Source organism: Prionailurus bengalensis, chromosome C2 (assembly GCF_016509475.1).
Source record: "Prionailurus bengalensis isolate Pbe53 chromosome C2, Fcat_Pben_1.1_paternal_pri, whole genome shotgun sequence".
Taxonomy (NCBI): Eukaryota; Metazoa; Chordata; class Mammalia; order Carnivora; family Felidae; genus Prionailurus; species Prionailurus bengalensis.
Genome location: NC_057350.1, coordinates 68,524,729 through 68,542,850, shown reverse-complemented (window position 1 = coordinate 68,542,850; position 18,122 = coordinate 68,524,729). Strand labels below are relative to the sequence as shown.

Here is an 18,122-nt window from a genome sequence, read left to right as displayed (position 1 = left end):
ACTTACCATTGTTGAACCTAACCAACAATCAGGGCACAGAATGGAGTTGATGCAGTCCCAAGGTGGTGGATTTTGATAGCACATCTGTATTAATAAAGATAGGTATAAAGTATTAGGAACACAAGGAAATAGGGATTTTGTAATTTGAAGACAAGTTTGGAGGAAAGTGTTACGGAACCAGGCTGGAATGCTGGCAGAAAAACCAAGCGGCACTCAGAGCTCTTGGTGGATCTGAGATTTATTTAACACTGGCGGGCTCAGAGGAGACCGTTTCTCCAAAGATCTGAGCTCTGAATGAAGGGGGGAAGGGTAATTTATAGTTGTCAGCTTCCATATCTATGGCGAGTTTTCGCGCATGGCAAACAGGGCAAGAAGAACCTGGAAGAGGGGTCTCTAAGCTAGAGACCAGAGCTTGTTTTAGTCCCATAGGCCATCTTATGGTGTAAAACTTTATTCATTTTCCCAACATTCCCCCCTTTGCTACCTTTTTAAAAATCTTTTATTAGGCATCACTTTTAGCTCTAGCAGTTGGTACCCTCAAAGGGCTAAGATACATGCTGCAGTTTGGCGAGCGACAATGTTTTAAATAAAACATACCAGGGTATTTAGTATACAGGGGCCGATGGTCACAAGTAAAATTATAGAAAGGAGGGGCCCTGCCAGGGCAGGGAGCCAGGGTGCCCAGTCTGTGAGATCCCATCTTCTCCACTGACTGATACTTTCCTGTTGTCTATGTTGAATTCTTTCCTTGAGTTCTTTAACCTTAGTCCTGACTATTCCTGATTGGCTTACAAAATAGCAACATTCCTCCCCCAGAAAGATACAAGTCCCTCCTTTTTCTGAAGTGAGGAGATCGAGGGCTCGCCTATTTTGGAGGGACACTGCTGCCAGGGAGTTTATTTGGCTTTGTCAGGTTACCAGGGAGTCTGCCATCCGTTCCACGTCCAGCTTGTTGGTGCAGTCTCTCTCAGTCCAACAGCAAGAAGCAAGATCAGGGCTATGACACCAGTAAGGGGCAAGGGCTGGCAGAGTTGCATCCGAACCCCTGGGCTCAGTCCACACGTTGATTCCTCAAGCTGCTGCCGTGCACAGGCCAGCCAGCTTCTGGGGTGTGGCTGGAGCAGGGCTGGAGATCTCAGGGTCCAGTGTCTTTTTGAGGGTCAGTTTAAGCGGGTTGATTGGATCTGGATCACTTCTCCAGGTTGTGGATTCCCCTGAGTTGGCCTTCTTAACTCTGGAGTGATGGACCCATGGGGTGATAACCTGAAACTGAATCCTCTATTTGGTTGTACATCTGTAAAGTCCACCTCCAAGTCTTCGAAAGGGGTGGGTTTCTGGTAACTGTCAGATCAGGTTTAGGGAAGATATGGTTTGCATATTTAGAGATCCATCCTGTTTTCTAGTTGTTTAAATAATCATATGCCCATGGGGTCTTATTATTATCCCCACAGAATAACAAGCACAGATTGTCTATACATGAAATACTGTAACAATTTTTCTGAAATTTACCTCAAGTTGTCTAGTTTAGGCAAACAACAAACATTTAAAGACAATCATAACTAGAATTTAATATCCATAATGGTGCATTGTTGAAACATAGTTTTTCTCTCTAAAAACCCCCCTTTCCAGAGATAGCCAAATTGAGACCAATGCATTTGTAGAACAAGTCCAGTCTTAACAAACTTGGCCTAATTATTTACGTAAGCCCAGCAAGAATAGCGATTTATCATGAGGATCTTTTAAAGTTTGCTTTTCTGGAACCTTTTATAAAGAATCTCCAGGTTGAACTTTTAGTAGCCTCTCCAGGCCAGAAGCCAAGCCAAATACCTGCCATCAGACAGGCCTGCAATACCTGTAGAATTGGGCGAATTCCTCTTCATGAGGTCCCCAAGATATCCTGAGGTTCCTGCACCTGCCAGGAAGTGACCTTCTTTACTCACCTGGTGAAGCCGCTGGGAACTCTGTAAGCAAGGTATCAGGTCAACACTTCCAAGGGGCTTTATGGCTCCACGTTTCATAAAGCCAACCATAGTCCCTTAAACCTGTCTGGTCATATCTGAGTCTATGAATGTCACTCTGAAATATGACATTCCAATCAAAGCCTTGGTAAAATAACCAGTATTTCCAATGGTGACCTGTTACAAGATGAACAGATTCTTATTGAACTTATGCAAACAATTGTAATTGCCATGAAAGAAAGAATACTCACTGAGAGTTTTTGAATTTCAGGGGAGTTATGTAGAGAGAAAAGACAAATGCTTCAGCTTACAAATGAATACTTTATGACATTTCTGTATATCATAGATATCTTAAGAGAAAGTTTCCTTAATCTGGAAGAGCAAACATTAGACAACCAGCAATATTTTCAACAAGAATCACAAAACTATAATCTTCCTTAGTTCATTTAATCCTATGTTCCTAATTCTTGTTCAATTTGAATTCAGCTTTTTAGTTCTGGAAATTCTTACCCATTTTAGTATTAATCTTAAAGATGTCAAATACCTGTATTTGCCCCAAATTCCTTTTTATAAATCTCATTGAAGAAGAAACACATTTTGTGAGAGAATACAAACAATTATAAATGACAAAATCTCGGGGCTCCTGGGTGTCTTGGTCAGTTGAGCGTCTGACTTTGGCTCAGGTCATGATCTTGTAGTTTGTGAGTTTGAGCCCTGCATTGGGCTCTGTGCTGACAACTCAGAGCCTGGAGCCTGCTTCAGATTCTGTGTCTCCCCCCTCTCTCACCCTCTCCCCTGCTTGCGCTCTGTCTCTATCTCTCAAGAATAAACAAACTTAAAAAAAATTTTTTTAATAAAATAAAATAAATGACAAAATCTCAGACACAGACATTGTTAAAGATCTGATGAGAGTTCATTATGATGCAATTGACAAAGAAATTTGGTTATTTCTGTGACACATAACATTTCAAGTAATCAGAATATTAAGTGATGGCCTTATACCAAAACATCAAATAACTTTAGGACTTGAATATATATTTGGGCAGTTACAACATTTACCTGTGCAATACAACCTAAGGTTTACCATTGTATGACAGTGCTTTTCCAAGTAACTTAGCATCCCAAATAAAAGGGCCTAATTGGTAAAAAAAAAAAAAAAAAAAAAAAAAAAAAAGACTTCATTTACCATTTAAATCCTGGGAAGTTTGTTAAAACCTTAGGAAGTTATAAGTACATCCCAAATAGGATTACAGATCATTACAAATCTTAAAACTTTATTTATTCTATCAAGGTGAAAATAAAAGATCCTAATGGTGAATGTATAGCATTATATAGTTGTTACCAAAACCTAGCTCCTTTAACATTGAGAAGTTTTAACTAAGTAATCAAAGACCTGATAAAGATACAACCTAAAACTTTGGTTTTCCTGGAAGACAAACCTTTGTTTGCATTGTTTTATCAAGAGCAGATCAACAGTCCAAGAAAACTTTGTCATTTGAGTGAGAAAAGCAGAATTTCAACCTTATACCAGTGTACTTGTAAAATTCCATTCATCTCAACCTTAGTCCATCCTGAGCACACATAAAATTCCTTTCCAAAGATTTCCCTTCATGAACCTTCTACAACTTTGCTTTGCCTTCAAACTTTGTCCCAAAGCCATTTCTCTCCAAATAACCAGTCTCATTTAGGACAAAATTACTTTCTTCTACCCTCAACAAAAATGTATTTCCATTCCTTATATCTTTCTTAACATACCTTCTACTTTCCTACATACAGGGTTGCTTTCTTTATTTCCATCAGTCTTAAGTACACTTAGCAGAATTTTAACTCTTAGGAAACCTTCGTCTTCAATTGAGGACTTAGTAACCAACCATCAGAATTTTTTTAGATGGTAAATTCATGAACCAATTAAGTACAAAGCATGTTTTCCAATAGGTTCAAATAGCCTTAATTTCTCTGCAATAAGAAGTTAAAAACACAAACCTATGTTCAGTAATCAAAGCTTTAGCAATTCATTCTATTTGGAAAAGACCTATATGTCCAAAGGGGTGCACTTTACTTTTTGACCTTGAGGATGGGAGGAGGAACCAATGGTGCCTGAAGCACTGAGGGGGATACAGGACCCAGTTATGTAGACCACATCCAAGTTGGTGCAGAAACAGCAGGCGGAGGGGAAGGCAGAAGAGGCAAGGTGCCAGTAGAAGGCAGAGAAGGAAAACCTAATTCAAAACCTTAACTCAGACAGAGGAGCAGACGCCATGTTTTTTCCACCAAAGTGGAAATATGGAGTCCACATCAGGCAAGAGAAGGCCGGGAATTTCCCCGAAACAAATGGAGTTTCAGCAACTGCTTAAGCTGCTCTACCAAATTAACTGAATCCAAGAAGAGGGTCATGGAGAACCAGAGATTTATAGCCCTTCAGTCAGAAGCACAGGTAACATCCTAGGCTTGCTTTTGGCATCTGAAAGGGGGGGGGGGGGGAAGTCCTGTGGGACTGAGCCCATAGTCTGGGGAATCTGATGATGTCTCTGGGTAGAGAATGTCTGAATTGAGTTGAGCTATAGGACACCCAGCTGGTGTCAGATAATTGCTTGTATGTATGGAGGGAAAACCCACACATGGAAATTGGGTGCAGAAGCTATCTTTAGAAAAACATCAAATATCTTAAAAAAAATTTTTTTTAAATGTTTACTAACTTCTGAGAGAGAGAGAGAGAGAGAGAGAGAGAGAGAAAGAACACGAGTAGGGGACGCGCATATAGGCCTGAGGCAGGGCTCGAACCCACAAACTGCGAGATCATGACCTGAACCAAAGCCGGACGCTTAACCGACTCAGCCACCCAGGTGCCCCAAAACATCAAATATCCTAATACTATTTTCAATTCTTTCCTAAGGGAAAAGAAAAAAGGAGTAGGGAAATAACACAATTTGTTCCTAATACGTGTATATTTATTTATTTGTTTGTTTATTTTGAGAGAGAGAAAAAAACAGCGGGGGAGGGGATGGGGAAGTGGGCTCCATGCTGACAGCAGAAATCCTGACACAGGATTCATGACATGAATCGTGAGATCATGACCTGAGCTGAAGTTGGAGGCTTAACTGACTCAGTCACCCAGGCACCCCGTATATAACTTTATTTAAAGCAGATACAAAAAAATAATGAAGCAGACACAGATGATAATACCATCACAGAACAAGAGCGGTAATCCAAAGGCTCTCCAACCGCTGGCACCATGAAACTTGCCTTTGAGCACACATTGCAGTCAAAGATCCAGAACTTAGCAGGAACCAAACTTTTGCTTTTTTGAAGCAAATTTAGCCAAAAGTTCTGTAGACACAAAACAATCCTAATAGTAAAAACTGGAATCATCAAAAACTAAATGTATAATTTGATTTTTTTAAAAAGACCTATCCCTTAACTCTCTGGACAAAGGAAACGATTCTGGGTTTTTAAGTTCTTCATATAGGACCTCCTTGGAGGAAATCTTCTTTGGGCACTGTGCAGGAATCCACTTCTGAGAGAAGCCCAGAATCATGGGACTCCTCAGCTTGCCCAGTTGGAGCAGGGTAGCTCTGGGGTGCAGAAGCCTTGGTGCCAGACTACCTTCTTCAAATCCCAGAACTTCTACTTATAAACGATGTGACCTTTGTCAAAGTACTTATCCTCTCTATGCATCAGTTTTCTCCGTTATAAAATGGGGATAGTAGTAGTATTAGTCCCAGGTATAAAGCCCTTAAAAAGAGGATAAAATAAATCTATAATAAATATTAGCTAAGCTATTACCATCTGATTATAAAAAATGTATATGTGTGTGTATGTGTATCTTTAGGAAAAGAAAAAGACTTCATCTTTTTTGGAGAGGGGCTGGGACATGGATAACCAGATAATTTGCTAGTATAATTTTCTTCTGACTTGGAAAACCATTTAAAAGTGCATTTTGACATGTCATATATCAATAGCAGGCTCAACTTGCTTTGTCTCTGTCCAGAGATAGTACCAGGGAGAGAGATTTTAAGGAAGAAAACAGGACTTGGTGGGACTTAGTAAAAGAATGGAAAAACTATTATGGGGGCTACATAACTGAGAAAATGATAGTCTGTGGAAACTAAGGAAAGGTTATTTATCTGGAAGCAGGGTATACTTAAAAAGTATAGTGATATCCAGAGGAAAAAATGTTCAGAAACATGTAGCATTAGTACGACAGGACAAATGCACCCCATATGGCAGATTATTAAACTCAGGAAGGAGCAAGGACCAAGTTAGAGGACTGGTCAGAGTTCAGAGTTTAGAGGTTAAGTGTTCTGGACTAAAGAAACTCAGTTTTCCACATCAGTAGTAAGGTCTCCAGATATGGCTTCTTTACTCCTGCCTCTGTCAAAGATTCAGGGAGCATATAACCCTCTGCTGGGTTATTAGTAACCTGAGTCAGGCAGCAAAGCATTATGAGGCACCAACTGCATACCAGGCTCTGTACTGTGAAAAATAATAGACTTATTCCTTTGTTGCCCAATCTCTGCTTCTGGCCACTTTTTTGGCCATGAGGGAGGGAGGAAAATGTGTGTCTCTAATTTTCCATAACCAAAGCCCTTTCCTCTGCCACTCATACTAGGATTTTACTTTTAGGGTAAAGAGAAAACAAACAAACAAACAAACAAACAAACCCCAAAAGGCTATGTCAGAGACAGCAGTAGAAAGAGGATCAATTGACAGCTACTATTTCAACTGAAGAACACAGATTATTTCAGACCCCCAGTACTCCACTCCCTACTCCACAAAGAAGACACAAGAATGAGGCACAACACCTCTGCAGCAAAATCACATTGATTTTGGAGCTTTCTTTAATTTTTAATTTTTTTAATGTTTATTTTTGAGAGAGAGAGAAAGTACAGGGGAGGGACGGGGGTGGGGCGGAGAGGATCTGAAGTGGGCTCCATGCTGACACAGAGAGCCCAGTGTGGGGCTGGAGCTCATGAACTGTGAGATCACAACCTGAGCACAAGTTGGATGCTCAACCAACTGAGCCGCCCAGGCGCCCCTGGAACTTTTATCTTCCATAAAAAGTAACACTCCAGAAATGACAGACTAGTAGATTCTTACTTCTAAACAGACCACTTCTTGAGATGAAAAAAAATTTAAAGATGTTTCTTCAACTGTGTCTTTTGAAAGCTTGGCTCAAGACATCCTTCCAGCAGTTTTCTTACTCAATTCCTTTATCTTTCAGCTCTTGTTTAACACGTTTCAAATAACCAGGATCAGGGTAGCCAAACCTGCAGAAGGAAAAAGCCCTTTAGCTTCTTCACAAATGGTCTTAAGAAATCTGTACAGTAGATTCCTGGCATTAACATTCAGTGTTGCAAACATGAAAACAATCTTAAAGACAGATGACTTATAATCACTTGTAAGTGTGTAGAGGTGAGTCATTTAGCTGGTAAGTGAGCCTAGCTATCTGCCCAGGATCTGCCTTCCAACAAGATGTTTTCATTTTCAGCTCATTGGTAAGCAGTCACTTTCCTAAAGTCATACTATACTACATTTTTATGGAGAATAATAATTTTCTACAGGAGAATTTCAAATTTTCAAAAGTCTCAGGATGCATTCTTTTTTTTAAAGTTCTTTTTTATGTTTATTTTTGAGAGAGGGATAGAGTGTGAGTGGATGGGGGGGGGCAAACACACACACACACACACACACACACACACACACACAGAATCCAAAGTAGGCTCCAGGCCCCAAGCTGCCAGCACAGAGTTACTAGCACAAAGCCCGATGCGGGGCTCGAACCCATGAGGAAACTGGACAGCTATATGGAAAAGAATAAAACTGGACCACTTTCTTACACCATACCCCAAAATAAATTCAAAATGGATTGAAGACCTAAACATAAGACTTGAAACCAAAAAATTTCTGAAAGAAAACATAGGTAGTAATCTCTTGGACGTTGGTCTTAGCAACTTTCTTCTGGATATGCTCAGGCAAGAGAAACAAAAGCAAAACTGAACTGTTGGGATTACAGCAAAATAAAAAGTTTTTGCAATAAAACAAAAAGGCAAAATAGTGAATGGGAGATGATACTTAAAAATGATAAATCTGATAAGAGATTAACATCCAAAATACATAAAGAACTTATTACAATTCAACACCAAAAAAACCCACACAAATAACCTGATTTAAAAATGGGCAGGGGACCTGAATACACATTTTTCCAGAGATATATAGATGGCCAACAGACACACAAAAAGGCACTTAACATCACTAATCATCAGGGAAATGCAAATCAAAACCACAGTGAAATATCACCTCACAGTTGTCAGAATGACTAGTATCTAAAAAAACAAGAAACAAAGTGTTGACAATGATGTACAAAAAAGGGAGCCCAACAGGTGGGAATGTGAACCGGTGCAGGCATGATGGAAAACAGTATGGAGGTTCCTCAAAAAGTCAAAAATAGAAATACCATATGATCCAGTAATTCCACTGCTGGGTATTTACCCAAAGAATACAAAAACATTAGTTTGAAAAGATATATGCACCCTATGTTTATTGCAGCATTATTTATGATAGCCAAGATATGAAAGTGACCTAAGTATCTATAGATAAATGGGCAAAGAATATGTGATATGTATCTATATCTATCTATATGTATATACACTCTATAGCTATGTAATAGAATATTACTCAGCCATAAAAAAGGATGAAATCTGCGGCACCTGGGTGGCTCAGTTGGTTGAGCACCCGGCTTTGGCTCAGGTCATGATCTCACAGTTTGTGAGTTCAAGCCCCACATCGGGCTTGCTTATGTCAGCACACAGCCCTCTTTGATCCTCTCCCTCTCTCTTTGCCCCTCCCCCACTTGAGCTCTCTCTCTCTCTCTCTCTCTCTCAAAAATAAATAAATATTAAAAAATTTTAAAAAAGGATGAAATCTTGCCATTTGCAACAACACAGATAGACCTAGAGATGATTATGCTGGGTGAAATAAGTTAGAGAAAGACAAATACGCCATATGACTTCACTTACACGTCAGATCTAAAATACAACACACACACACACACACACACACACACACACAGAAACAGTGTCACAAATACAGAGAACAAATTGGTGGTTGCTGGAGTAAGGGAGGCTGCTGGTTGGGGGAGATAGGCAAAAGAGGTGAAAGGGACTAAAAGGTACAAACTTCCAATTGTAAAATAAATTAAGTCACAGGGATGAAAAAAATACAGGGAATATAGTCAGGATATTATAAATATTACGTCTATAATGTATATAATATACATTATATTATGTATATAATATATATATTGTATATATATGTAGTTATTATATTATAATAATATAATATATAATAATATATATTACAGAATTATTATATTCTGTAAAATCAGAATATAATAACAACTTTGTATGGTGATAGTAACTAACTACACTTGTGGTAAGCACCACCTAATGTACACAATTGTGGAATCAACAGCTGCACACCTGAAACTAATATAACATTGTATATCAACTATACTTCAAAAAAAGACTTTATTGTATCCAATCCCACTGCTATACAGTCTCCTTATAGCCACATCCTCAAATTGCCATATTTTATAACCTCTAAATCCTATTTAGCAATCATTATGTTTCAGAAGGTTCTCACTTTTGCGGGCCCCCAAAACGGGATGTTTTGTGGTGGATGTCATTCCATGTAATGACATCTGAGATTCCTAATACTCGAGACTCCCCCACCGTAAAAATCAGCTTTTGGTTAAAGGCCCTACGAAGCAGTCTCAAAACTTCAATTCCTTCCTCATTATTGGGCAGGTATGCTGTTCGTTGTATTCCAGAGTATGCCTTTCCTGGGTTTGGGTGCTTTTCCTGTATGAAGACAAGAAAATATCACCTGAAAACACTCCCATGTCTAAATTTTACTCTACAGATAGACATGCTCATTTGTAGATAAGGAAAATCAAAAACAAACAAAATATTAAAGGTTTGTGCATATTCCCAATAATTCATGTATCTCCTCTCTCCCTACACTCATGCTGGAAACACTATTCATCTTCTGATTTGCACCATTCTAACACATAATCACCACTCACTCTTTCTCTGCCTTAATAGACACAAAAGATACCTAAGTTATAAGCAAACATTGCTACCTTTATCACTATTTAAAGCCCTTGCATATATAACCATGAAAATAATACCCTGGGAAATCCAGTAATTGGCAAGAGAACAGTCTCTTGCTCTGTAATTCTGGAACATACTGGATAGAAACCCATGTACCTCAAGAAACACTTACTGTTTGAATGCCTCCTTTCATGTTATAATTAATCACAATGGAGCCACAGGATTCATAACCTGGAAGTGAGTCTCCTAGGACAGTGACAGTCATGGTTCCCTCTGGCTGATTGCCTTTCTGGATACCATAGGAAGTCTGGCACACAGGACAGACCGGTTTATAGGCCATGGCTTTGTTGATACAAGGGGAGCAGAATGCGTGCTTGCACTTGGGTAGCACTTCTTTGTTACTAATCATGTCCATGCAGATGCTACATATGTCCTCTTCCTTGTCCATGCCTGACGCCCCAGAACCGGCAGAGTGCTGGAATGTGGGTGAAGCTGTTTTTGAATCATTACTGTCATTGTCCATGGATGTTTCATGGTCCTCATTCCATTTGTCTCCAGCTAATGGGGACATCCCCACTTTTTTAAAGATATACTGCTTTGCCTTTGCAAGGTGATCTGGCAATCCAATCAAAGTCATTGACTCTTGATTCAGTACAAAGTGTACATTTGGATGCTTTTTCCTAAAGCCATCAGCAAACTTGGTCCCATGTAAGTGCATTCTCTCTTTGCCCAAAGGTTTCAGCGAAAGAACTTCTCTCATCACCTGACATGACACATGTTGACAGACATCAATGAAACTTGCATAAGCATGGGCAGACAGATCTAATTCCTTGTCCTTAGGTTCAAATAGGATGCAGGTTTTCTCAGTGTTTCCTGAAACCTTACATTGAGTGTCATACTTTTTTTCTATCTTTGGTATCTCCTGGAGTATTTCAGCTTCTAAAAGCTTATACTGAAAAGTATCAACTTCAATTCCATTCATCATGCTTCTGGGAGTTGATATTTTCACAGGTCCCATGACAAGACTTTCAGAGTCTTTCAGAGCAAAAAAACATCTGGCAGCTGAAATGTCATCTTGGGTCCCAAGGAGAGTTAATTCTCCTCCTTTCTCCTTTATAAGGAGCTTTGTAAACCGATGACTCAATTCCTGTTTGATTTTATTTGCCTGCTTACTGTCTGCGAAAGCAACACATTGTTGCTCCAGAAGTCCTACAGTTTTCTGAAATTCACTGACAAAAACCTCCTGAGCTGCTCTGAGGTCACCTGGTTGATTCGAGGTGAAGTCTAAATAGACTATGTTCGAACTCTGCTGGATTATTATTTTTACACCAAATCTGTTCTGTATTGAGTCCATTTTATCAGGATAGATAAATTGGAAGTATTCAAAGAAAGGCAAGGGAATTTCAAAATGGCCACTTTTTTCTTCTGCCCTGTTTTTTGGTTCAGGGGAATAAGGGCAGCCGTTCTGGTGCTGATGGACTGGCTCCTTCTCTGTTGTCAAAGAGGAAGATTCATGTTTCTGCCCCCTTTCCCGGAGTTGCTTATTCAAGAAGTGATGTATTTTTTCAATATCTCCGAAAGTACCACACACCTTCTCAATTCCATTGTGCCCTTCCATCTTTTTGATGTTGGGGCAGATGGTGGTTATGTGTTCCCTCTGCTCTTTAGAGAAGAGGTCACAGTTCAGGTCAGCTGTGACACTAAGAAAGATCTGAAATTTTAAAAGGAACAAAAAAAATCTCTCAGACATCAGCTCAACAGTCTCCTGTCAGGACAGTGTCTAGAGACCAGACAAATAGCTATTATGTCTTTCCTTAGCAGAGAGGGTGACTTCTTTCAAACCCTTTTTGCGGAGGATGCCGTATGCTACAGCCCAGAGGTTCTCAGCTCTGTCTGCACATTAGAATCACCTGGGGAATGAAAACAAAGCAAAAGAAAAACAAACAAACAAACAAACAAACAAACAAGCCAAGGACCAGGTCCATCTCCAGAGAGTCTGATGTAACTGTAGAGCCTGGGCACGAGGCGTATTTAACAAGTGAAGTGGACAAGAATTCCAGATTCTAGAGCCTCCCACTCTCTCCGCTATTGGGGAATGGAGTGAAGGGAAGGTACTTCTGCTCTCGGGCCAGCAGCTGTGGTTCTCACAAGAGTCTGTGAGCTTGGAAGGGAGTCGTAAATCTGAAAAGGATGTTTTTTCCTATTCTTTTTTTTCCTATTCAGTTTTTTCACTTCTTCAATTCCCCTCCTTTTTAAAAACAGAAACAAAAACAAAAATTAAACACCTAACTGCATGCAGTATTGCTGGGCCCTCTAAATCCTGTCCTTTGAGAAGCTCTAATATAGGACAAAAAAAACAGCAGTTAAGCTAAAAAGGACAGAGGTAAATTGAATGTAATCGAAAAGCCAGATTTCTATGATCTGCTCCCCTCAAGGTTTTTGCATGTGCTATTTCCTCCACATGTAACATCCTTCCTCCAGATCTTCTTTCAAATGTTTCTCTGAATGCGGCCACTTCTTACACCTCCATCAGGACCACCCAGACTCCAAGCCACTGTCATCTTGCTCCTGGCCTGCTGCAAGCCCTCCTAACTGGGCTCTCACCTCCTGCTTCTGCTCTGGCCCCTTCTGAGGACACTCAGTCCTCCACACAGCAACCGTTACATTACATTTAGAAATGTAAATCAGATCACCCTACTCCCCTGGTTCAAAATGATTGATCAGATGAATCCCCTAATATTGAAGTTAAAATCCAAAGTCCCTACCTTCATCCCCCCAAAACCTGACTTCTGGCTACTTCTCCAAATTCCTTTCCTGTCACTCTCTTCCTTGCCCACTGCCTTTTAGTCACACCTGTCTCCCTCCTTGAAGCCTTGGGGTTGAGGATAGAAGCTCCTGTCTCAGTACCTTTGCACTTGTGCTTCCCTCTGCCTCAGACATTCTTACCTCACTTAGTTAGCTCCCTTACTTCATTCATGTCTCTACTCAGACACTATCTCATTTGAGAGGTTTTTTCCTGATATCTTATTTACAACAGTGGTCTCCAGATCCTGTGACAGTGCCTGGCACACAGCAGGCAGTTGATATTGATTGGTTGAATGACTGCATGGCTGGCTCCTTCTCATCACTCAAGTCTCAGGCCAAACGTCATCTCCTCAGAGAAACTGTCTCTGACTTCTGGTCAGAAGCAGCACCACTCCCTTCCCCTTCCTCACCCTGGCCCTGTCACCCTCTAAGGCAAAATCCTATTATATTTTCTTCATAGCACATATCACTGCCTGGAATTATTTTACTTATCTTGTTTACTTGCTTCTTGTCTTTCTTTGTACCTCCCCACCCAGCAGGGACCTTGTCTAGTGTGCTCACTTCTATGCCCCAAGGCCTAAAAGAGTACCCGCCTCCAAGTAAGTCTTCAGCAAGTGGTGGTTGGATCAATAATGAAAGATATGGTGAATGGAGAAGAAGGTGCAAGAACATACCCACCTCCTTCTTTCAGTCCTCACCTTTTGGACACAGGAATCCACGGCATTAGGAATATGTTCTTTGTTTGGATGCCTCTCACCAGAAGCATCTTGTGACTGTGCCAGCGAAGATGTTCTGGGTCTTGCATTCTTCTCTGTTGGATTCTCAGTGGGCTCCAGAAAAACAGTCACAAGTTTGTTGTCAACCATAATTTGATGCTTTTCTTTCTTCAAGACTCTCTCTTTAGCTTCAATGGAAACATTTAACACATACATACACATGGGAAAGGCTTCAAATAAACCTCTTATTCGTGCATCTGTACCCTGCCCCAGCAGCTTCCCAGGAAGGCTGCTCCCTGCATCCTGGAATGGTGGACTGATGACAGGGCATCTGTGCAGGAGCTATTCAAACTCTAACGGGGGAAGCTGTAGAAATGAAAGCTCATGATAATGGAATACAGTCTACTCTTTAAAAGTCGCGTTTCTGAAAATGTCTCCAACTTCCCATTTTAATGATATGGAATAATATTCATTATATAAAGTTAAGTGAAAAGAGCAAGAATCAAAAATAGAATTCCTAAATGACAAGAGTTTACAGGTATCTAGGGGAGGGAAAGGTGTTCTTCCCAGAGCTAAGAAATTTGAGTCAGGATGAGGATACTGGAAAGCATCAACTTTAAAATGCAGTCTGATCAGGGGCCCCTGGGTGGTTTACTTGGTTAAGCATCTGACTCTTGGTTTTGGCTCATGTCATGATCTCACGGTTTCGTGAGTTCGAGCCCTACATCGGGATCTGTGCTGACAGCACGGAGCCTGCTTGGGATTCTCTCTCTCCCCTTCCTCTGCCCCTCCCTCTGCCCCTCCCCTGCTCATGTTGTCTCTCTCATAAATTAATTGATTAATTAAAAAAAATGCGGTCAGATCAGATCACCAACCAACTGGGCACTACTGGGCTCTCGTCTCCCTGTTGGGTTGCATCTTTGGGCAGCAAGAGGCCCTCCCCCACCATTCCTCTCCCCACCAGACAGTGTGTAGCAAGCAAAACGGAGTCTCTTATGTCAAACAGGGGCCTGGGTCAAGCAATGACACAAGTAGTTAAAGGTACTGCAGCTAAGAGACATCGCTGGGCCCAGCATCAGCTGACACCCCAGAACTGATAACAAGCAGAAGCAGAGGAGGTCGGCAGGGGCCCAAGACCAATTAAATCCCTTTAAAAAGCAGGAGGGGATTTTTGCAGCAAACTGTCAGACTCTTCAGACATGACCTCTCTATGTCGGACCACTTAAAAAAAAGGCAGCTGCAGAGGAAGGTCCTGCCCGACTGATCTACGAAGAGAGCTGAGATCCTTCACCGCTTGAAAATAATAAGCAGTAAGTGCTGAGAGCTGACCCCAACGAGAGAGAGGCCTTATCTCAACTGCGCGCTCACAGACTGATTTCACCTTTGGTTCGTTAACTTCCTACACCCTTCTGTTACTTTGCTGTGTGGCTCGTCTTCTGTCCCGCCCCGTGTGCTGTGTAAGAAGTGAAGTTTAATCACATGGTGAAATGTCACTGAGTGTGGAATCCTGAACCTGCTTTATAATTGTGGTCAACTTTGCTATATATATGCCGAATAAAGCTGACCCTTTGTGGAAAGACACAATTCCTGTGTGCACCTTCACCCCGTGCTCACGACCCGGTGCTGTGCTTTCTCCCGCCCTCTGTCTCCTACGTCACCTTGACCTGGGTCTGCTTGGAATCCCTCAGGGCCGGGTCCCTTTGCACCCGCAGCGGCCCGATGCTCACCTTCCCTTTCCATGAACGTCACCTGGAAGGTGACCTGGTCCCTGGGGTCGAGGGGCTGGACGGTGCACTCCCCGCCGCCAGAGTTCTGGCTCTGGAAGTAGATTCCCAGCTTCAAGCGTGTTCGGGGGCTGGACTCGGACACCCGCACCAGCAGCGGGGACGGAGAACGGAGGGTCGAGGCCATGGCTCTCGGCGTCGTCGGGCTCCGGGGGCGCGTCTAGGCCGGGGCGCGAGCGCGCCGCGCCCCGCCGGCCTGGGCCGCAAAGTTTCAGTTTCGCTTTTCCGGAAACCCCTCCCCGTTTCTGCAGAGTCGTTCCCCCTCCTCTCTGGGCCGCCCTCCCTGCTGTGGCCCGCCCGCCGGGTAAGTAGGTCCAAGCCCCCCAGCCCCTGACCCGCCGCCGGCCTGGGGTCGGGGGGCGCTGCCGCTTCTCTCCTGCGGGCTCGGGCGTGGTGGGGGTGGGGGTGGGGGTTCCCAGGGCCCTGCGTCCCCTTGTGAGGATGGGGACGGCGCAGGGCTCTACGTCAAACTAAGTTTCTCCTGTGTTTATGATTCCATTTATTAACTCTTCTTGTTGTTACTATTATTTGCGGCGAAAATGTAATTCACATTGTGAATTCGGGTAAAACGTACCTACATTTCTTTTAAAATTTGAATTTGTTTACCTGCATTATGACATGTCAGCAGTTCTCTCCCTCCAACTCTATCCTTTAGAGTGGCCCTTGGGACTTGTGTACCCTGAGGCCTCGATTTGGCTAACAGTACCGACCTGGGTAACGTCCTGCATACCAAGGAATAAAGATAAGAGCAGAGGCCCTGACCTCAGGAGCTGGGAAAGGAAGGTGGACTTGTGAATAAAGAAGCAAAATCTTTTGGAGGCCTCCAAGAGTAAGTTGGAAGCAGAATCTTAATTAAGAGTGAGGGGTGGGGAGCATCTGAGGCACTAGGATCCCTGGGTCTGAAGCACAGAGGGAGGAGGGGCACTTGGTCTTGGAGGAGGTGACATGGGACAGAGGAAGTGTCTGGGTCAATGCCGACCAATAGAAATAGGATAGGAGGTGTGTAGGTAATTTTAAGTTTTTTTAGTACCCATATTTTTAAAAGTATATGCTCATTGATCAGTTAACACCTGTGTCAATTGACCTCAGTACAAAGTTGTTCTTTACAGCCTTTATTACAATAGCAGAAGATTGGGAACTCCTTAACTATCCATAAATAGGGAGACCTAGAAGTTTAATAGCTTATAGTGCATCTATACAATAGAATGTAAAAAGCAGCAAAAAGAATGAAGAAACCCTTTATGTGGTAACATGGAAAGATCTCAAAGATACATGACATGAAAAAGGCAAAATGCAGAAGAATGTGTAAAAGATGCTACCTTGTGTGTAAAAATGCCTCTGAAAGGATCCAGGACAAGCTAATAACATTGATTGCATCTGGGAAGGAAGCTTAGGGGTACAAGAGGGAGACTTTTAAATTTGTTGTAAATGTGAACCAGTAAATATTATACCTGCTCAAACAATAAAATGTAAACTTGAATACATTTCAATCTTTATTTTCTTTAAGGTTATTTATTTATTTTGAGAGAGAGAGAGATTGCACACGCACGCACAGGAGGGAGAGAATTGCAAGCAGGCTCTGTGCTGACAGCACAGAGCTTGATGTGGGGCTTGAACTCACGAACTGTGAGATCATGACCTGAGCTGATACCATGAGTTGGATGCTTAAAGCTTAACTGACTGAGCCACCCAGGAGCCCCTACATGTCAATCTTTAAAAAGAATGTATTGCCTCAAAGCAACAGGCTCTGAGGCCCTGAAATGAAATTTTGTCAGTGGGCAAGGAGAGTAGGGGCAAATGTGAAAGTAATTTAGGTGGTCAGGACCCAGTGATGGGTTGAATATGGCACAATGGAGAAGATTCTAGATTTCTGATTTGAGTGGGAAAATGGTATATCACTTATTGTACTGTGGAATCCAGGAGATAATGTGTGGATTTTGGAGTGGCTGGTGAGAACAGTAGGGGTTAGGGAGTAGGGAGGGAGAGATTATGGGTCCAGTTTTGCAGAGGCTGTGTGTGAGGGGACTATGGGACATCCAGGTGAAGTTGAAAATTGAGGATCAGGAGAAGCATAGCCTAGAGATAGGTATGGAAGTCATATTTGTGACTGGTGAGTTGGAGCCTTGAGAGTGGACGAGATCACCCTTGGAGAGTGGGTCGAATGAGCTGAGAAGCACCGGTCAGACAGATTTCTGGGGCATTCAATTAAGGAGTAGACCATGGAAGTGAATCCAGGCAAAAGGCCTGTAAAGGCAAGGTGAGAGGTAACAAAAGAACCCAGGGAAGTTGGCATAGGAGAAGCCAAGAAGGCAGAGTTTCAGGAATCAAAGAATGAAATGCTATAGAGAACCGTCAAGTAAAGATTAAAACAAAAGATAGACTGCTGAGATTAACCATATGGAGGAGTGCTGGGGTGAGATGGAGAGCCAGACTACAGTGTGCTGAGCGTGCAGATGGACAAGAGGAGAGTCAGCTCCTTCATACTACCCATGGAGAGAAAGAATAGGAACCATTGATGGAAAATCGGGAAGGCATTTGTTCTAACTGTTGTTTTTAAATTGGAAGAGACTGAATGGGGCAATATGTTCCTTGTTTCTAATTTCTTTGGGCTTAAGTGAACCCCACTCCCACTGCCAAGTCTATCCCTAGGTCTTCAAGGAAAATCCCTAGATCTGAAGGAAAAACAAGTACAACAGCATCTAAAGCAAAAGCCCACTGGAAGCCCATAGCCAAGCAGACACTGAAGCC

At 42.1% G+C, this 18,122-nt stretch overlaps 2 protein-coding genes across 3 annotated transcripts in view; one reads left to right on the top strand and one right to left on the bottom strand.

The window, feature by feature from the left end:
- Nucleotides 1–5,076: 5,076 nt before the first annotated feature.
- DTX3L (deltex E3 ubiquitin ligase 3L) lies at nt 5,077–15,501 on the bottom strand. Its single transcript, XM_043594322.1, has 5 exons — nt 15,318–15,501; nt 13,573–13,778; nt 10,242–11,780; nt 9,600–9,817; nt 5,077–7,225 (listed from the first exon to the last, which is right to left on the bottom strand). Exons 1-5 carry the CDS (start codon nt 15,499–15,501, stop codon nt 7,156–7,158), a joined length of 2,217 nt encoding a protein of 738 aa, XP_043450257.1. The 3' UTR covers nt 5,077–7,155.
- Nucleotides 15,502–15,583: 82 nt separating this feature from the next.
- The window catches only part of PARP9 (poly(ADP-ribose) polymerase family member 9), a 35,168-nt gene continuing 32,629 nt past the window's right edge, over nt 15,584–18,122 (top strand). Inside the window, exon 1 of one of the 2 annotated variants that reach the window (XM_043594320.1) lies at nt 15,584–15,678. The gene's annotated coding sequence lies outside the window, so the exon portion shown is untranslated. Of the gene's footprint in view, nt 15,679–15,784; nt 16,204–18,122 lie in introns of those variants that run through there. The other variant, XM_043594321.1, reaches the window with a different exon arrangement.